Source organism: Centropristis striata, chromosome 10, assembly GCF_030273125.1.
Source record: "Centropristis striata isolate RG_2023a ecotype Rhode Island chromosome 10, C.striata_1.0, whole genome shotgun sequence".
Taxonomy (NCBI): Eukaryota; Metazoa; Chordata; class Actinopteri; order Perciformes; family Serranidae; genus Centropristis; species Centropristis striata.
The window spans coordinates 8,718,501-8,740,692 of record NC_081526.1 but is presented as its reverse complement, the minus strand read 5'-3'; the positions used below and the strand labels follow the sequence as shown (position 1 = coordinate 8,740,692).

Below are 22,192 nucleotides of genomic sequence, written 5' to 3'. Positions count from 1 at the left end.
TTTTATTGTTTTCCTTCTAAAATAAATAGCTAGTCTTTATATTTATGATTGTGTATTATTTGCAGCTGGTTGTGTATATATCCAGCCACACAGTGTCGCTGTAGATAAATAAAGCTTATTAAAAGGAAGTACAAAATACCAACCCTGATCAGCTTATTTCAATCTAAATGAGTGGATTAACTTGTGTTGTTTTTCAGGGCGCGGTTGTTTCGGGTTGTTTATTTCACTTTTCTTGCTGAGATGTGAAGTTGAACTCGGTACCGTTATGCCAAACACTTCATCAGGATCCTGGAGGGAAGGTGAACTGGATCTGAGAGACGCCCCACTTTTACAGCTCAGCGTTGCGATGCAGTGTGGTGGATGTGCAGAGAAAAGTTGGCAGACGGTGTCGGGGGGCAAAATGATTTAGATATGCTGCACTTTGTACTTTAAAGAAGGAGGCATATCGTACCACACTGGAATGGTTTGCGTAAAAGGCGCAAAACACGGAACTTCACAGCGGAATTATGGAGCATTTGGCCAAACAAAATCTGTTTGTAGCAGTCTACAACTAACTTAACCTTTGTGAAGACTGATGGAAGTTGACAACAGCGTCGAAAACCAACTACATTCATGGTAAGAAATGGCAACTTTTCATCGTTTCCACCTACAAAAGAAGGAAAAAAACAGTTCATATGACTGAAAAAGTGATGACCTCATGTGGGATTCGCCCATATTTCACTATTTGCCAGTTTGCATCACTTGAAAGCAGCAGGTTAGACTTTAGCCTTTATATCATTTAGTATGTAAACTTCTAGCAAAAATGAATTGTGCTTTTTGCTTGTGTTTGACTAGTCCGAGGGATCTTGTTAAACCGTTGAGTTTAGTCATGGATGATCATGGATCCCAGCCCCATCCACGGAGCTCTGGTCTGAGGTATGTACAACTGTCATTTGGATTACCAGCTGTCATATCTGTCTCTTTTATCTGCAAGACTTTGGAGGATCATATGTGTGCAGTCGCTTCTTTTTTTACTGGAAAGTTTTTAAATTTAGTCATAAAGAGCCTAACCTTATTGTTAGGAAAATAGAATTATAAACAGATTTAAAAAATGAGAGATAGGAAAATAAGCATTGCTTCATTGTGCAAAAATAGGGCTGGGCAATGTGGCCAAAATATTTTATTCCATTATTGGCTATTGCATATCTCCATAACAATATATATCACAGTAGAGCATATTTTCTGGAAAGTATGTACAACCACATGGTAACTTATTTTGTATACTCCCTACTTTATGTAGAAAAAACTAAACAATAGACATTTTTTTAAATCATTTTGTCAATATATATCCTTATATTTCCCAGCCCTAAGCACTAATTTAATGCCACCAAAGCCGAGTTCTTCTCCAACCCTGTGGTGTTGACAACAGTAATTGCCAGCAGGCAACCAGCTGTTTTCTGACCAATCTGTTTAAGGTATGAGTATAATGCCACCTTTGTAAATTAATGCATCTTTCCAACAAATTCTTCAAGGACAAATTCCTTTCACTCAGTACATCTCAGCGAAGTCACAGTTGTTGCAGACGTTTCAACCTTTGAACTCTCCTCATTTCCTGCTCTCAGGGTTTTTTTTTTTACTGAGAAATTGCCTTGACCATATGTAGAGGTCATGGGAAGTATTCTGGAGGCAAAACATTCTGCCTCCTCTTGCTCCGTGATGAGCCTGGTGATTGCTTTTTCTTGTGGAAACGGTGCGTTCACCGGGCTTGAAACTGATATTCTATAAAATGCAGATTCGTCATGTCCCATAGTCAGAGAGAATCACAGTAAAAAGCGCTGTGAGTATATGACATGATGGAATCAGTTTTGGTTCAGGGACTCTGCAATGATGTCAGCTGCTTGTATTCCAGTGGATGGAATCATTAAAAAAAAAAAAGTGGGAGTGAGTTTTCCAGAGCTTTTTCACAGAGTCACCACTCACTCCTTTGGCATTCCAAGGAGATCTGCTGACTTTTTGAGATTTAAATTAGAAGTGAGATGGAGAAATTGAACATATGACAGTTTCCAAAGCAGTGGTGCATAATAGCCATGCAACGTTTCCAGTCCTGCCCTGCAAACTGTAGTTTCCTGTTTGCAAAAATAGCATTCAGGCACATCATATGCACTAAAAAAAAACACTTTTGGTGTGACTTGCAATCATATTTCATAAGCATTGTGTAATCTGGGAGCACAGCCACACTCCCTGGCAGCGGAGAGCAGCAGACAACCTAAATCTCTCTGTGGTTTGACTATTATTTGGAAAAGTAAACCGCACTCTTCCATAAGCTGCTGGGGTGTGGGGGAACACACATGTTCTCTGTCTTATTTGTGGCCTTTTATATTTGGAGCCAATGAACTTGCTGTTGCTCGCTTTTTCAAACGCAGTCGTATGTGAAGATTTCATGTGACCCCCAAAGCTACGCTACATTTGTTATCCAAATACTAAATCTGCCAGAATCACTGGGCTGGCTGTTCTCCAAGCAGAGGCGCCGCTAGCACACAGAAAAAACATACGGTTCAGTATTTAACATAAAATAGTCTTGACAAAATTACAGAGGACCTCTTTGCCCTCTGGATTGGAAAACCCTTTTCTTTCCAATGCAATAATCACAATAATTAACAGACGTTTACTCATACCTGCAGCATTTATTTTCTTTTTGACTGTAAATCTTCAAAAGGCAAATAAATTCATTCACACTTAATCTAACAGTGCACTGCTTGGAACTGGCCCTGCTAATTGGACACACCTTAAACCATGATCTCACATGGCTGGCTTTCCTCAGGGCAGAATGTGGAATTAGTTAAGGTATCGTGAATCCCCACAGCTGTTTCCAGATATGCAGGCAGTCCAAGGGCACAGCTGCTCACATGAAGCTACAGATGAAAAGTATAGCTGTCGAAACGTAGACACTTGAAGTGGGCATGGAGAGTTGAAACATAGTGACACTTGTTTTTGCTGTGACTTAAAGGAGACATACAAATTTGAACTCCTTTTTAAGTTCATACTTGTATTTTGAGTTTCTATTCTCACTCGTTTACACGAGTTCAAAAAACACTTATTGATAAACATTTATTTTACACTGTCGGTCTCAATATTTCTGTTTTCCCACTCTGTTTGAAACACTCTGTTTTAGTGCCTGTCTCTTTAAGACCTCCTCTCAAAAATCCCAGTCTGCTCTGCACTGCAAGAAAGGTGTGTCTAAAAACAAGATAAAAACTAAATCTGAGGGAAAATATCTTGCTGCATGGACAGATAATTTCACTTGACAAGATTTCTTAAATTGAGATTGTTAAATCTAGAAATAAGCATGTTGAACACTTAAAACAAGAAATTAACTCTTAAAACAAGATAAATTATCCAACACTTCTAAATCTAAGTTATTTTATCTTGGTAAGAAACAAACAATTTGCAGTGTGGTTGGTCAGTGTTCACAGGTCTTCAAGATCTGCACTCTTGGTGTCTCTGCGCTGTCATTGCAGCCGGGAAATGACTGTAACGGCACTGGAACTGCACTTTCTACTGATGTATAATAAAGTTATGACATCACAACTGTACAGAACCCCTGAAAGCTTGTTTAAAGGCACAGTTTCTGCATACAGGCTGTGAGCATTTTTCCTTAGATTGAGTATTTATATAGCACTTGTCCTTGTTTTATAAAAAAAAAGATCTCACTTTTTATAATATAGTCCTTGAACGTTTAATTCAGCAACTATATATATATATATATATATATATATATATATATATATATCACCTTTTAGGATTCCAGTATATTGACACCAAAGACAAGACAGACGAATCACAAACGTTTTCTCTTCAAAATGATCCTCAAAAGACAGCACAGCCTTTTCATTCAGGCAACTATATAATTTGGTCTGCAGCATGCTGTAGTCACAGAGCCCACTCAGATCTTCTGCTGCGCTTCAAAAGCAACATAAAGGATGTCATTCAGAGATAGCCACCCACTAAATGTAATAAAGAAAGAGGAAAATCAGCATTAATGCCCAGCAAGCTTGTCTTTCTGCCTCACAGGGCTAAAACAGACAATATGGCTAACATCCAGGGGACAGGGAATAATGGGTGGCCTTTGTTACCACACTGAAGCCAACGCATTGACCGTAAATACCAGCGAATACTTCTCACTGGACAGTTATGAACATTACAAAACACATTTTGTCGGCTATTACAGCTAATTTCTCTTTTGATCTCTAAAGTAGACACGATTATGTATTTATATAATATAGATTGTGCGCCTGTCAGCCTGTTTTGAATAGATTTGCAGCACAGATCCTGTCTGAACTGAAGTCTTGGGCCCTCTTTGTTTCTGTTATGCACTCTTCCAGGGCATAACAGTTTGCTGCCTCCCACTCTCAGCCTGTGTAACATTCACAGTGACCTAACATGAATTAGCCCTTTGTGTGCGCTCAAAAGGGACTTTTACTTATCTCCAATAACAGTCAAACATTTTATGTGACAAATGAACAAATTGCTTTGATTTGCTTGACCTTCATTATCAGTTTTTCTGTAGAGATTAGATGAGATATATATATATATATATAGAAAAGGCCGGTCAAGAATGGCATTGTTTGAGTTAACTACAGGTCCGTTTAATAAGACTTCTATTAATTATATATCCAAACAATAGGCACGACAGCAAGGTATAAAGATATAAAACAGGAAATTAAAATTGCACACATTAAATTGGCTCTCTAGATGGCACTATCACTATGCATATGTTCATATGTTGTATCCACCCAGATGTTTGTCTGTATGGGTATGATAGCATATGACCGCTTCTGTGTGGAACTTTGCATAATATCAGATTGAGAGTGAGCTGATATACTGAACCTTATCAGCTCCTAACATACACTACAGGAAGCTAATGAACCACGGCATGACACCAACAGCTATTTTTTAAGTGAGGATATTTAAACTAAAATCAAGTAAGTAAAACAAACGGGGCTACTTTGTATTAAAGATCTGGTCACTTTGTTTCTATTCCAGCTGTATTTCATTAGGTACCATGCCTCTGAGGTGCTGTTTTGTGTTAGAATTGAACTCACGAATTAAGTTCATGTTGTACAGAGGAGCAGATGTAGATACAAACTTTTACAAGTTTTTTTAGGGAGAAAGTTGAAGGAAAGACCATGTTTTGACGGTTCTGCTGAACAGGGTGTAACCCCAGTGACATTGAGATGAAATTAAGTTTGTGAAACGCTGAATATTTTGATTTCACTTTTGCCAATAAGATACTGAATCTGCCTCCTTTTGTGCGGTATCACTGTTTGTATACTCACTTTAGAAACCTCAGTTCATGTGATGAGTCAAAGAGGGAAAGCATGCTGCTGTGCCTTTTGAAAGATGCCCCGCTGCAGACAATGCTGCATTGTTTCATATGAAAGGATGCAGTGTGATCGTTATAATTATGACTCAAGGGGAAGCTCTCTCTTTCTCACAAAGTTCTGTTTTTTTTATTTCTCAAAATGAAGGTCCCCTTTAAAAAAACCCAGACACACTGTAAAAAAAAATGTGTGGCAAAATACTGGCAGCTGTGGTTGCCAGAACTTCACCGTAAGAAATGCAGTGAGTGTATGTAAATGTGAATATCAGCAAAAACTGTAATTTATACGGAATTATCCCACTACTTTTACTTCCATTCATTTTACATACATTTTATATTTTTACAGCAAAACTGTGTGTTTTCTACAGTTTATGACAGTAGAATTTAAAGTTTTATGCTATACTTTGATTTACAGTAATTAAAAGTATCTACGAATGATGTACAATGTTTAATTTTACGACCTATTTCTGATGCCATTTGACAGTGTTTTACTGTTATTCCTACAAACATTTTTTACAGTGTATTTGGTCAAGTTGGCAGAGAATAATTACCTTATCTTTTCTGTGCATGTTATCCATGCATGTTGTCTTTTCATGCAGAACCATGTGTTTTTTTCAGAGCGGTGTTTAGAAGAAAAGTTTGAGCTGCTGTGAGATAAGATGAGGGTAACGTACCATAGCAGACCTCAGTTCACTGAGTAGATTGACATCTGCTGTTTGGGGACATTGTATAGGGCAGTCATTCCCAACCAGGGGGTCGGCTACTTCTGCTGGTGCCTGAAAAGATTGTAGAATAGATCTCTTTTTTTTTAAAAAAAAAAGGACAACAAAGAGAGATCATGATTTGATTAAGGCGAGACATTCCAGACAAGAACATGTTTGTTCTTTTCATTCTCTGGTCAATTTGTAGGTTTTGGGCTATTTTTCTCCCATGACATGTCTTCTTTCATAGTGGAAAGAAAACATCCCAAACAAACATCTAGCTGTTTATTTTACTATTATTTTACTACATTTTGTAGATTTCTCCTAAATTCACTTAAAGTTAGCGTTCTGCAGCGTGTAGTACCGCAAACATCCCACTCTCCTGCACAATATTATGTGTTTTAGATGTTTTATATTGTTGTTTCTATGAATTAAGTTCAATATTTTGTCTTCAAATAGTAATTTCCATTAAGAATGTATAAAAACCTGTAAAGACCATTTTCTCAAAATCTGTTTTTTTTCTCATGCTCTGAGCCATAAATCTCAACTTCATCTACACTTAAAGACACCAAACTAACCAGTTTTATTCCTAACTATATTCTGAAGGTCTTTACAGAGGTGTTTGTTATTATATCATTCACACCCTGATTTATAGAACATTTGTCGCTAAAAACATGACGAAAATTGATTTTATATGGCTTTTGACAGTATTGTCTGATTTATGAAATGAAAAAAAGGAGATTTCCTAATTTCCTTCTGTAAAAAAACTTTGAATCTAATAAATAAATAAAATAAAATAATAACTCTGAAATGTGCTTTACCCAATGTTCACATTTCTGTCCTGGAAATACATGCAAATTAGCACATATTTAATAAGTTCATGCCTCATTTGCAAATCTAAACATAAAAATTCAGAAAACTTGTAATGCAAAAAATATTGTCTTAATGTAAATACCAAACTGGGGAAGTTTCATGGTGATATCTATAAATAAAATAAAAAATAAAAAATCCTATTTACCTGTAGCGTCTCCCTTTAAAAGAATATCGACATATTAAGACAGCTGTATCCCTGAACACACCATTTTGAGTGCATGATCACTAGTTAGCAAGTGAGCACAAACGTATTAACCGAGTACTGACTAAACAATTCAAATGATGAGTTGAAAGCAGTGATAAATGGTTAAAATTGAGATCTAAAAGTTATGGATAAACGGTGACGTAAATGCTAAACCTGTTAGCTTCCTCTGGCTCTGCTGTAGCATTATGAACTGTACAACGTTGTAGTGCAAGAGTGAGCACCGCAGGGAGTAATAATACTGAGTGAAAACGGGGTGGATCACGACAAACGGATATTACACGCTGCATTAAAAAGCTAATAATGTCACAAGGTTGGTCCTTAAATATTTACCAGAATACTACATAATGATGTTAAGGATGCCCCTAGAGTGTGAGTGTAACCGGGCCTGTGCTGTGGGAAAAAAGTTTTTGTTTTGCCTGCAATAATAAACGATACACATAGGAAGTAGGAAGTTCTCATAGGGTCCCTGTGCTCTTTTTCTCCCTAATCTCTTTCCATCCCACACTGCTTATGAAGTAATGGCCTTTCCAGACCCTCTTTAAAAAACTTGTGTTTACTGTGAGCGACCTCTCACCAAATTACCAGCTGTGGCTCTGGCTCTGTGTTTTGTCTTTCCTCAGGGACCCCCCTCACCCCCCACCCCCTTCCTCCGTCTTTGTGACTTTAACTCCACCCCTCCGGCCTGCTCCTACACACCAACATCTCCATTCACCGCTCCGACTCCTTATCGTCTGACCGTGATGCTGTTTGTAGAACGGGCCACACATTCTTAAGTGAAAGTTTCGGGCTGCTGATAACGGGCTGGCGAGGAGCGGTTATTTCACAACAGAAAGTCAAAGTTATTGCTTCCGTACCAGGCGGTGTACATTTTTGCTATTTTAGATTGAAAGCTTTTTAATTTTAACCCGTTGTGAAGTGTTGATTAATTTAATCATCAGAAATTCGTACAGTACGGGGGCAGTGCTGTAGATGGCAGGATCTGTTAAGTGCACGGTGCTGACAGCCTCTTTTCACAGCTTTCACTAACAATTCTACTGGACTGCTTTCATGAATGTTTATCGACTTATATTGTGTCACTCACAGCTTTTATCTTTTTAAAGGGGACATATTCTGCTCATTTTCCGGTTCACACCAGTATTTTGCAACAAATTCTCCAACATAAACGGCAGAAGAGGTCGTGTGTCAGTACCACAAATTACTGCACATATGTACGTATCCCTGCTTGCGTTACAACGGCGCGTTCTAAAAATAGCACACGCCTACTGCGGTTGTAAAAAATGCTGCAGTTTCTGTGGATTTATGTTGTAAAACTGCTATTCACCTCTCTGAAGCACTTTGTTTTAGCGTCTGTCTCTTTAAGCGTCCCTCCTTTAAAAGCCAAGTCAGCTCTGATTGGTCAGTGTCTTCTGCATCTGTGTCTCTGCACCATCATTGCAGCCAGGGAATAACTGTCATGGCAGTGTAGCAGCATTTTCCATGTACAAACCTGATTCCAAAGAAGTAAACAAAGGAGGCTGTGTTAAACACAAATAATAACAGAATGCATCAAATTCAGGAAGAGTGTATATATTAACAAAAAAATAAAAGTTTTCCAGTTTGAGCATTAGATATCTGGTCTTTGTACTACATTTAATTGACTGTAGGTCTTAAAATGTATTGCTTACCAATGCATTCTGTTTTTATCACATTTTTCACAGCGTCTAATTTTGTGGAATTGGAGTTGTAGTATAGTTTTGACATCCTGACACAGGTTCTGAATTCAGCCTGTATGCATTTCTCCATAGATTGAGCATCTTGATGCTTTGACAGTTTCTTTACAACACCTGCTCTATATTCAAAAAACACACGGAAATCTCTTCTTTTAACAATATCAGACCTTAAAGGTGAAACATTGTCTTTAATGATGTGTTATTTATTTTATCTTGGGAGATCTCAATATGAGGATCAAGAATTAGACCATCACTTCCTGTTCAGAGTCTTCAGTGTTTTACATGGAAGGACAGCTCATTGTTATGACAATATATATGTTGTTTCATGCTTTTGTCTGTCACATCCTCGTTACTCTCAACCGACGAGTCGTCTTGCATAATTTTCGTATGAGTCAGTTCTGCAAAAGTAAGGTGTGGTTTCTAAAAATTGCCAGTATTTTCCGTAATGAAAAGCAAACACCAGGGAAGTTCCTGATTAAATGAGGTCCTGTAAGTCCTCCTGACTAATCTCATTGTTTTATTCTGATAATCGCACCATCAACAGTCTGATCACAAATATAACTTATGATTCAAACACAAACTGCCAATTCAGCATATGCACTCCAGTCTTTGTCCAAGTTCCTGAGCTACCACAGTGAGCACATGCTGCAGTGTGTTTGAGCTCACTGTTGGCCCCACCCACAGGTTCATGTCTGCACAGGGAGGCAAAGCTGCTTACCTTTCTGCTCATGACCGTGGGGGGAGACTGCCACACTGTGTGCTCCAGCCTGCAGGGACACAGCGAGGGGGCAGACGGGATTTAGGTAGAGGGGACAGATTTCTGATGTCACAGCTTGGGCGTGGCATTAAGGTGGGCCTTTTGAAGCCGTGCTGACAGTCTGTCTGACTACTCATGGGACGTTCACAGCAGAATGGAAATAATTTGAGCGGAGAGAACCTCGGGCAGAGAGGTAAGAGTGTGGAATGAAATGTTGGCAAAGCGAGAGGAAAAGCAGGTCTGTCGCACCTGCTCTCCAAATTTCTGCTTCTTTCTCTCTGTAATGTCTAAAGTGTGATTTTTAAAGTGCAGCAGCTGTCACCTGCTTCATCTCAAAGCGTTGGAGTTTACCTTGATATATTTCACGTACCAAGTGCATTATTCAGAATGTTAATAAATGTGTTTTGACTTGAAGTGCAGGGTGTGTTGGGCATGTTTCAGCCTGTACAGTGCAACTAGTAATCTACAGCTAGTACACTTCTGGGAGTTGTTTCACTCACTGCAGCATTAAATTGTAGCTGTTGTTTCTCTAAATAATATGTGTTGTCTAAAAGTACGACTGGGTAGAAGGAACTCTTTCAAAACTTGTTTCTTTGTACATGAACTTACCTTTCCCCAAGGGGCCAACCTGCTACCCAGCAGCTGCTAACATACCACAGTAGGCATTTCTGATAATCCTTCATCTTCCCAGAAGCTCCACCAGCGCTTTGGGCTGGTTTCTTCTTTCTGTGGGCCGCTCCCACCTGCTCATTGCTACATTTCATCCAGGATTTGCCTCAGGGGATTTTAATTGATTGGGTGGAAAAATACATATTAGTTTTCTGGTAAAAGTCGTGCCAGCTGGAACAAAGTGTCGTGGAATGAAGGGAATTTGGATGTTCCTTTGTTTCAGCAGGCTCACTGCGTCTGATTTTACAATTCATTTTTTATTACGTATAACAAAGGACAGATATGACTTTCAAACGTGCTCTCTGTCCTTTGTGTCTCTCGCTCATTCCATCTTTTTTACACGTAAGCACAAAAGTATTTGAAGTATTTTTACACAAGGAGCAGCATCTGGATATTGTCCTGGACTTTTTTTCTCTCTTTAATCATTTTGAGGATTGGCAGTAGACGTTTAGCCAACACGGATCTACTTTTTCCTCACGTGTGTGGCACAACACCAGACATCCAGTTTACGCACCTCACATATTCTTATCTGTGCAATTGAGTGAAACTACGACTGCACAATTTGGAAAAGATATCCAAGTTTGACTATTTAGACTTATTGCAATTGTAATATGAGTCACAACATTAAAGGAAATGGTAAATTTTGAATCATTAATCTCATTTTAATGTGAAAATATTACAAGGATAAGGGTGTGACTGCTGGACAGCTCTGCAGCACCATGACTCTGAATTCAGAATGGTATTATGACACATAAAATGATTAAAAAATGTGTGCTTCCCATAATTTAAATAATGCACTAGTCCATATTAGGGTTGTCACGATACTAAAATTTTCAACTCGATACTGATATACAGGAAAATATTCGATACTCGATACCATTTTCGATACCACAAGGATAAAAACAAAGACCCCAAAATTTAACAGAAATATTTTTATCAACAAGAAAAATGCAACATGTAAAAATTAACAGAACCACAGGTTAAATATTTATAATTAAAAACAGTTGTGCAAAAAGAAACTGCAACTATGATAACAAGCTTCAGATACTCGATACTTTTGAAAATGTGTATTGTATCCGGATACAACGTTTGAATATCGATACTTTTTTGAGAAACGATACTTTTGACAACCCTAGTCCATATTGCATTTTTGATAACCTTTTCCAAATCGTGCAGACGCGACATCATGGCACAGTTGCAGTACTTTTGCTCCACAGAAGCACACAAGACCATATGATGAAACATAACAAATGGCACAATGACAGCAGGCCTGCTATTTCCTGGTAGTCTGTGATCACGTCTGTCAAGCATGTCCTCTGCTATTCAATGGGCTTGTTTGTGAGTGTCAGACCTCCCGGGGAAACCCTGTGAATGAGGCATCAGCACAGTCAAGCTCCAACACGTCTCCTCTCATTCAGCAACACATCCTGAGCTTGTGAAAAAACACAGGCCTGGACGGCACAAACAAACGGCCTGTGTGTCCGTGTCTGTCACCTGCTCGAGGTGTCTTGATAAACTCACTGACGACACAGCTGTATAAACCGGGATGACCCTGAACCTGAGGCATGGCTATTGTCTCTTTTTTTCCATACTGATTTATTCAAATAACACATGGCATGAGCAGCAGTGAAATAGCTCATCTTACAGTTTTAGAGCGTTTGTGAAATGTGTGGAGTAGGAAAAAGTTCAGACATGGTGCTAAAGGATTACATTCCCATTGCCAAATATCCAGCCAGATCCATGAAATCAGGACTTTGTACCCAGAAGAGTCCACAGCCTGAGAGTCTGTCTGTTGATTTATGTGCAGGGAATTCAAGGCACTCACTGTCGTATTTAGTGGATCCACACCTAAAATGTGTAATCTGTATATCATTATTCATCCAACACTCCCCTTTTACTCTCCATTCTTTTAAATGGAGCAGCTGGGGTTAAGAAGGGTTACTTCTGAACGCATCAATATATAAAAACTGTGCTGCACATCTCTAAAGGGGGCAGTGATAGCATTATAGTGTGACAGATGCATCCCATTAGATACTACTGTATGATAATGTTGATTAAAATGAGCAATAACTGACACAAATGTATGTAACACACTGAAGGGGAAAATTAAAAAATTAAAAAGTCATTTTACAGATTATGTCTTTAATTAAAGATAATGTACAATTCATATCCATCTAATATATATTTATATATATCTGTGGAGTAATTCAAGTTTTTTTTCTCACTTTTATATGATGGTAAATGTTGGGCAACTTTTGCTGCCAGATCTTTTACCATGTTTTTTATGGACTTTTTTAAGTTTTACTTTTTAGAAAAAGCAACAGAAATTTGCTATAATTTTATATTCAGCAACATGCTGAACATGACAATACATTTTTTGCAAAGTGAGATTTGCTGAAATCACAAACTCTGCCACAATATGATTTCAATTCAGTTTGATTCAGGAGCATGTGATCAATATGAGATGCTCATTTAACACAGCTACAATTGGATTTAAATCAACTCTCAGAAGCAACTACAATACGATTAGACATTTTTATTACTGATCTCTTCTAGATTTATAAAATAAAGGAGTGTGATATGTATCAATATTGTCACTTTGTATTGATGATATTGGATTGTTGATCATTGAATCTATATATCAATCCAGATCAATTACACCCTGACTTATAATCAGATAAAACAGGTTACATTTCTCAGACACATGTTTGGATTTCAAAGGCTGTAGTTGCTTCAGATAGCAGACAATAATGAATTCTAACATTTCTAGAAACTTGGTCATTGTTCACTAGAAAACCACATGATGTATTATCAACAGCACCAGCGGTCCTATTAGATAATTTCATAATTTCACGGGAGTTTTTTTTTCATCACCATCACTTCTCTTGTAAGAGGAGTGATACATTTAACTGGAAAATTTGAGTGACAAATACAAAATATCAGACAATTACAGCACTTTGAAGTGAGTATATCATTTCCAACTAAGCCCGAGGTCATAGCTTACTGTTGCTACTTGGCAATAACAGCCATAACATGCTTAAATATTAGCCGCCTGAGTCTGGGTGCAGCTCATGAATGCATAATAAGAACCGTAAACTGCTGCTCAGCCTTGCTTCTATTTTACCCCAGTGGCCACTTGCGGTATTGCACTGAAAAATTCAAAAGTGGCTTCAAAAGCATACATTTTGACTCTTACAATTATGAATTTCTGATCTGTAGAGGGTTTGTATATCTGTGATGTCATCAAAATGTAAAGTCTCTGGGCCATGCAGGACCTTGTGTGTGGGGCTAGCAGGAGAAACACTGTTGTGCATTTTTAGTTAACCTCATACCTCAGAAGTAAGCCCAGAAGTGAGCAATTTTTATTGGACTGAATAGGTGCCATCTTTGGCTCCAGAATCCAGCTCTAATAATGCCTAAATGATGCAACACTCAGTGCATTAAAACTCCACCAAACTTTAAAAGATGTTTGTGTGAGCTGTTCCTTTCAAACATGAAGTCGTCATTGTTTTCCTAGTACCATCATCCCGGTAATTGATTTTTCACAGCACACAGTAGAACCGCAGAATGGTTTATAAATGTGGTATGTAACTACTTGTCCACATGACAAGGAAAAAGATGTTTAAAAGTTTCCCTTTAAGAATAAAAACAGCAGTCCCCGTTAATGTTGTATCAGAGTTTTATGATTAGAGTATCCAATAATGGCAGCATATGCTATAACAGATGTATTTGCAGTTATATAGTATAGCAGTTAACATATATTATTGATGTTTTAATGCTGAAGTAGCATTTCAGCAGACATGAGACATAAATATACATATTGTGAGTTGTGCTGGAGTCACTTAGCACTTCATGATAGGCATATTTACAGACTACGGTAACTCTCTAAGAAGGTATGAGTCTGTGTTTTAGTGTTGTGTGTGTTTCCATACATGCATGTCATAGTCTCAGGTTTTAAGGACAGCCGCCCCCATAGCAAGACTAATAATCCTGTGCTAGACGTGCCTCAGTGGAGCCTGTGACCTTGCATTGCTCAGATTCCTCTGTTTGAATAAGCAGTGCCCCCACCAGAGACTTTTACAGGCTATAATTCAAAGCACTGGGTCTGCAGATGCCTGTTTATCTATGTGCTGACTGAGTGATGTGACACTCGAATGCCTCTGAAGTTATTGATTCCTTGGCCCACTGAACAACTTGATAACACTGCAGTACACTAGTGTGACCTCAGCTGACTTGATGTGGTCTTGTGTTTGCTTTTGCTCTGCTGTCATACCATCTGCAGATGTGTAACAGCAAGTCTTCAAGCCTCATAATGACGACTCTGGCCAAATCCAAACAATTTTTGTGTTTACCCACAGCAGGTTTTTATTGTTCACCACCTCTCGGGAGCATTACGAGAATGGTGTAATTATCTGAAATGCGTCAGACTTACTATGAATGACCAACAGATGGCCGGCTGACAGAAAAGCTGGGGGATGAATGAAATCAGTGGTTTATGAATTTTATTGGCCTTACCTTATTGGCATACCTGGTCAGCCTGTAGCTCCCACATGACTGCTCTCTCCCACACTGTATTGACACAGTTTCTGGGAATGTTAAGCCAAGACAAACACTCAAAAATGCCCTTCAAAACTGAAATGGGTTTGTCAAACTGAAAAGAAAATCCGAGCTCACTAATGCATAGGGTGTTGCCTGTACACGCACTAAACTATAAAGCCGTTTTAACCACAACATGCGCTATAAAACCCAGCGTCTGCACTTACAGAAACTGTGCCTCTATCTTGGTCTCATTATCTCTCACATGTCTGTCCATTCACAGCCATTTCTTCAGGCTCAATGAGTAAATCTGTCCACTTGGTTGTCTTGTGACTTGTTTGCAAAGTGGACTTGAGCTCTTTCATGTAAAAGCCCCACTGCTTTCTAAAACCTGAGGAAGAAAGGATTCCTTTCATGCTGTCTGCAGCACTTTGATTTTCAATCAGATTATTGTCAGATAGCAGAAACTATTTCACTGACATGATTTCTTTTTTTGAATGCAAAACTATCCCCAGTCATGTCTAAAGTATTAATGTGTCTGGCTTGTTTGTTGAAGCAAAGAGAATTATTTACACTTTCTTGTCCAACTACAGGGTGTCTACCAAAAGCAAAGCACCTTCCCCGCCAGGACTGAAGAACCTGGGTTCCCCCGGCTTCTCCCAGTGGTATCCAGGAAACCCTCATTTAACCATGGACCAGAAGGAGAACCTGATCGATAAAGACCTGTCTCTGGTCGTGGTTCTGCCCGGGGGGGAAGAAGAACTGACCACAGTCCATGGAAGGTACAGTTAGTTAGAACAGACTGAGATAGAGCAGCACCGTGTGTTTGTTCACACTGAACTTTTGAATAATACATTTACCCGTCATGATGTCAGAGCTCCCACACAAAGTGCAGTTCCAGTCTGATTGAGTCAGATAGGGCGGAGTCGCTCAATGTGTGGTTTTAGTTAATGTTTGCACTAGCAGCAAAGTGGGTTGCATTTCTTTACTCTCTTACCAAACGATGTGAGCAGGGATTAAGTCTCGTGTGCCACTCGATAAAAGTTGCTCTGTTGTTGGAAGACAAAAAAGTCTGCATTGGAAAACTGTCATAAAATGACTTATTAACCCTTTGATGCACAACATGGGTCTAAAGTGACCCATGATCATTAAATGATCAACAATGATCCTCAATTTACTTGAGGAAAAGCATTTTTCTTCACAAAGTATGAAGGGAAAAATGGGAATAATGATCCGTTGTAATCAAAAACAAGATATTCAATGAATACACACAGCCAGCATAAAATAACATGGGAAATTAATGTTTTTGACCCATGTTGTGCATTAGAAGGGGTGTCCATATATTGTGCATCAAAGGGTTAATGTTGTTTTTAATTTTCATAGTTTTGAACCAACTTCAATCCTGATCATAACTACCAACAATTCTTTTACACAACTTTTTTTACTTTTTTTACTTTTTGACATAGTCTAGGATACATAAATGATCAGCAAACACATTGATTTTAATGTATTTGTGTTTTTTGTACGGATAAAAAAAAACTCCCACTTGTTGCTTTAGGGGATAAAAATGTATCCATGATAAAACTGCCATAAAAATGCTATATATTAATATTATTTTGCACTTTATCAGAGTTATGTGTGTTAGCTTACACCAGTTCTGATTATAAATACCAAATACTCATTCATTTAAAAAAAATATTAACCCTTTATCTGCCAGTTTGTTTACATAATGCCACATTGTTTTTTAGAACACAAATATTTAATTATTTTGTGTACACTAAAGGCTGGGTTTTTTCATGTTTTGGGAATTGTCAATGGTTAGCAACAACATCAATTTTGTTGTTATGCATCAAACACTAAAGAGCTCCGTAATACAGCAGCAATAACCCATTCTGATACCTAGAAAACAGCATGTTTTTGGATACACAATTTATTATAGACTGTTGAACTTCCAAAATTGGAAAAAAAACAAAAAACACTTCCTTTCCAAAATATATGCCATATGCATTTATATCAAAATTAAGAATTAAAAAGCCAAAGTGCGTCACAGTGAGACACAAAGGGCTTTTGCATCTCAAATTCTGAAGATTATCTCTTGGTTGCATGCTACTATGCAGTAAGGCCTATTCAGCAGATCATCATGTGTCCACATACGTCTATGTCAGAGTGTTTAAGAACAAGTTTTGTGTGTCCTTCTGTGCGTCTACTCACTCACATGGCTCAGACTTTCCAACAACAGAGTTTACTTAAGATATTATTATCTTTCTCACAATGCTCACAGTTTGCTAACTCTCTCTCCTGGGTGTCTTTTGCACCTTGGCCCCTTGAGAAATGACTGTAAACAATCCAATATGAAAGGATTAAGCAGTGAATTCTTTACCTTCTTTTCTTCCTCTAAACCTGTCCTAAGTGCCTACAAAACAGGGTAAAGTCTTTATTTTGAGGATTAAGTTTAAAGCATTGTGCTTATACTGTATTATAAGTGTCAGGAAAGCTCCATGGGACTACTGTTGCTACTGTAACTTCTCTATATCTGCTTTGTGTTGTTTCCACACATTTACACAGTTTCTGTAAATGCATATGTTTATATTTATATCAAATCTGAGTAATGTACAGTCCTTGAAAAAATATTAAACCACCTTTGGTTTCTTTAATTTCTTGTTCATTTTAATGCCTGGTACAACTAAAGGTACAATTGTTTGGACAAATATAATGATAATAGCTCATAAGAGTTTAATTTCAGAGCTGATATCTAGACATTTTCCATGGTTTCCTTAATAAAATCCCAAATCATTATCAAGAAAACCATGGAAAATGTCTAGATATCAGCTCTTAAATTAAACTCTTATGAGCTATTTTTGTTTTTTATGATTACATTTGTCCAAATAAATGTACCTTTAGTTGTAACAGGTATTAAAGTGAACAAGAAGTTGAAGAAACCAAAGGTGGCCTTATAATTTTTCCATGACTGTATGTAGTAATGATGTCAAATTGCACATATTTTTCCTTGATTTCAAATTTGCTTTGATCAGAACGTTATATTTTGGGTTGTGTGACTTAACTAAAATTCATCCTTTGTCTTTCTCATAAGGAACAAATTATTTTGTTTTATTTCATCCTGTCCTCTGTGTCTTTCAGCAAACCCCTAATGGATCTATTAGTGACGCTTTGTGCAAAGTATCATCTGAACCCATCGAGCCACACTTTAGAACTGGTCACTGCCAAAAAGAACAACACCAAACTCAAGCCCAACGCTCTCATAGGAACATTGGACGCAGAGAAGATCATTCTGAAACCTAAAGGGGAGGATAAAAACAAGAAGACGGGTCCCCAGATGCCTGAGGTACAGCGTAATAAAAAAACACAACCACATGCAGTGGAAACCACTACTTCCTGTTCATGTTGAGGTTTTGTCTAATTATTTTGTGTTCTCCAGGCAACTGTTCGGATGGTAATAAACTACAGAAAGACCCAGAAAACCATACTACGAGTCAGTCCTCGAGTTCCCCTGTCTGAACACTTACCAGCCATCTGCGAGAAATGTGAATTTGACATAGAGTCTACGGTTCTGTTGAGAGATGTCCAATCACTGGCCCCTTTGGACTTGTCCAGCTCTCTGAACGATTATGCAATAAGGGAGGTTTATGCAAGAGACACTAAAGGTAAGCGCTACAATCTTGCTAGGGCTGGGCGATATGTCGATATAAAAATTATATCCATATATTTTTTAAATGTGATATGGAATTAGACCATATCACATAAAGTAGCAGTACACAGATGTGAAGCAGTTATAAAAAAACTGTGGTCATACAACTAAATATTAGTTCAGTGATTCTCAGGATTGCTAAATCCTAGAAACAAAAAGGTTTGTACAAAATAGTTTTGAGTTTGTAAAGTCAACAGCAGACACTGCTATTTTTTGAACACACCCCTTTCAACTAATTGCCCAATTGCACAGCCTTAAGAGCTGCATATCACGAATGCTGGGTCTTGCTGGTTTTCTGAGAATCTACTGCACCTACTGGTACCTTGTTTGCCATGTAGCAATAGAAAATATACTAAAAACCTGGATTAATCTGGTTAGTCACATTGGACTGCTATTATTTTGAACACGACTGTATATCTATATAGTTAAAAAAAAAAAAATCTTTCTATGTATATAAATGCTGCCCTTACTAGGATTTGTTATATTTAGTTCTTTTCTAATGTTTGTTATTCTTTTCTCATATAAATATATTTATTTCAGAAAAAGATTGGCCTATTTTATTTCATAGGCTATTTTTATTTAAATTAATTATTTTATTTTTTTATTTTAAGTTTAAAAAAGATACCCCTGTTGTTATACAGTATTTATGTTCACTTAAATAAACGGTTTCAATAAAACTACTTGTGACATGTCATATTTGGCTTTGACTGTGACTGAACATTTGCTCTCACATTGCGATAAAAATATCAGGATATATACCGTAAATCAATATTAAGCCTAAATATATCCGGATATGACTTTTTTTCGTCCATATCGCCCAGCCCTAAATCTTTCTGCATTTGGCATGAGATTTTGCAGATATTAACCGTCCTTGTTGTACGGTTTATACCAATTGTTCTGCGCTAAATCTCAAGCTTGTTGCCTTTGCAGGACCACCTGCTTCTCCTGTGTGTCCAGCCTCACCAACGCATGCAGGTATTTCACTTTGAGGACTGTCTGCATGGGTGGATTATGAGACAATGGGCCCCTGGGCACAAACATGCACAAGGCCCCTGCACCTCTCCTACAGAGGAAGACACAGACACAGTTGTTCAGCCTCTTGTGGTCATTTGGGTCCCTTTGTAGTTGTTTCATCATTTGTTTCTGTGGTTGTTTTGCCTCTTTTTGTAGTCATTTGTGTCACTTTGTAGATTCATTGCATCTCTAAATAGTCAGTCTGTCTTCTGTGGTTGTTTTCCCCATTTTCATAGACATTTTGAGTCTCTTTGCAATCTCTTTTCAGTTGTTTTGGCATCTCTAATTGTTTCATTGTGGTCATTTTGAGTGTCTTCTTGCTGGTACATCTCTCTTTGTCTCTTTCCTTGCCACTGCTTTACTGTGCTCCAGTAGGCCTTGTCAGTAATCCACCCATGTCTGTATGATTCACCTGAACAGATCTGTCATATTTTTAACCAATGGTTTGTTCCAACTGTGCTTGTCTTTTCAGGAACAGTCACACCGGGCAAAGATAAAAACCAGAAAGAGAAAGAAAACAAAGGCCTCTTTAGCAAGTTTAGAAAAAGCAAGAAAAAGTCTGACCAGGTAATGCATCCTGTCTTACTGTATGTACCGATCATGCAGAAACACCGCTGCACTGATCTTTAAATGTTCAGAGGGAGGTTTGTTGACTTTGGTTTGCCATTGGCTGACGTGCACTGTGTTGTTTGGGAACAGGCCTCTTATCATGTTCTGATTGGATGTTTGTTCTTTAAAGCCAACCACGGCCAGCGCTCCTGCTTCTCCTGTGCTTGTGAGCAAGCCTCGACCTCTCAGCATGGCCCTGCCGATCTCCAATTCGTCTCCGCTCGGCTCCCCTACGCTACTCTCAGACGGGCCGAAGAAGAGACGAGCACCGCAGCCCCCGATCCTCGTGTCTCAGAGCTGCTCCTCGGACCCCAGCGCCCGCCGAAGAATCAACTCTGAACCCTGTGCCCCCATGGACAGAGACCAGGTGAGTGAACATTATCACAGACCCTCTGATACTCAGCATATCCCAGAACACTCCTGATGGAATGACAGCCATGTGATTTCTCTGTTTCGATGCACTGGTTATATAACTTAAACCAATCTTGTCATGTGTCATAGATGTCTGGTTTGAGTCGTGGCTCCTCAGCAGAATCTTCACTGAAAAGAACCAAACGCAAAGCTCCTCCACCCCCCATGTCCCCTATTGCTGTTGTCCCAGAAACGGCTCCTCTGGATGAAAATTTGCAAGGTTTGTCTTTGTTTACACAAGTAGATTATAGGATTTTCACAATACTAAAATGTTCAACTCGATACCGATACTCAGAAAAATATTAGATACTCAATACCATTTTCGATACCACAAGGATTAAAACAAAGACCCCAAAATTTAACAGAAATATTTTTATTAACAAGAAAAATGCAACATGTTAAAATTAACAGAACCACAGGTTAAATATTTATAATAAAAAACAGTTGTGCAAATAGAAATTGCAACTATGATAACAAGCTTCAGATACTCGATACTTTTGAAAATGAGTATTGTATCCGGATACAACGTTTAAGTATCGATACTTTTTTGAGTATCGATACTTTTGACAACCCTAGTAGATTAATCATGATCACTCACCTGCTAGGTTCCTATTTGTTTTATTAATGATTTATTTACATTGTTTTACTGCTGAGTAAAACAGTGAATATTCTGTGATGTTTTGTCAAGTGTACTTTGACCTCAAAGACTAGTATTTCAATCTTCGCAGTCTTATTTTATTTGACTCTTGCGACTCCTAGTGGTCATTATTGCTTAGTGGCTCATTTAAACACTTCCTACAGCCCCGTTCTGATACATGATCATGGGAGCTATATGGTGGTCAGCACAGGAAATGATTCATTAAATATGTTAAATTCTGCAGATTCTGATATTTTTTGAGAACTTGTGCTTTATGTAAGAGTCTTTAGTGCACTAGTTCTGCTTGCATGTTCCCTTTTTTTTTTTTCCATTTATTTGGTGTTTTGGCCCTTGGCCTTCGTCTGCATGTTTTTCCAGTCTGTATCTACTTTCTACATCTTTCATCCACATATATAAACATACTCGAGGCAGGCCCTTTTTTTTTTTTTGGGATGTTTTGTCTCCTCTTTTTCAGTGCATACAGTCACTTTATCTAGTTAGCAATCAGGTTGCCAATTAAGATTATTTTATTAGTCCCACAACGGGGACATTTCCAGAGTTACAGCAGCAAAGTGGATAGCAAAAACTAAGAATGAATAGTAAACAGCAGTATAAACTAGAAATATAAGAAAGGTATTAGCAAATAAACAAGTAAGAAATATAAAAGATGATTGACAATTTACCATATAAAGTAGAAAGTTGAAAAGTGTTGGGAAATGCCTTTTTTTTTCTCTCTTTTTAACTAAATATATACATACACATACAGGGTGCCATCAAAACCAAACTGGATTAGCACAATAAAAATGAACAAAAGACAACAAAAACAAGATACAAGAGTGACATACGTTTGAGAGTTAATAGAGGTTTTATCTTTTATTTAACCTGTGAAATGTCTCATTTTTGCGACATTACATAATATTGTAGGTTTTGAATTCCCTGGTACTTTCCTTGGTTGAGTCAAATTAACTTGCTTTGATATACTTTCCTGTGATTGTGTCGACACATG

General features: G+C 38.0%; 1 protein-coding gene across 3 annotated transcripts in view; it reads left to right on the top strand.

The window, feature by feature from the left end:
- The first annotated feature begins 399 nt into the window (after positions 1-399).
- The window catches only part of cobll1b (cordon-bleu WH2 repeat protein-like 1b), a 29,680-nt gene continuing 7,887 nt past the window's right edge, over positions 400-22,192 (top strand). Inside the window, exons 1-9 of one of the 3 annotated variants that reach the window (XM_059343004.1) lie at positions 400-615; positions 835-915; positions 15,403-15,591; positions 17,948-18,152; positions 18,246-18,471; positions 19,446-19,490; positions 20,002-20,096; positions 20,269-20,505; positions 20,640-20,769. In XM_059343004.1, coding sequence (XP_059198987.1) covers positions 575-615; positions 835-915; positions 15,403-15,591; positions 17,948-18,152; positions 18,246-18,471; positions 19,446-19,490; positions 20,002-20,096; positions 20,269-20,505; positions 20,640-20,769 — 1,249 coding nt within the window. In that variant the 5' untranslated portion in view covers positions 400-574. Of the gene's footprint in view, positions 616-834; positions 916-9,595; positions 9,798-15,402; positions 15,592-17,947; positions 18,153-18,245; positions 18,472-19,445; positions 19,491-20,001; positions 20,097-20,268; positions 20,506-20,639; positions 20,770-22,192 lie in introns of those variants that run through there. The other 2 variants (XM_059343005.1, XM_059343006.1) reach the window with 2 other exon arrangements.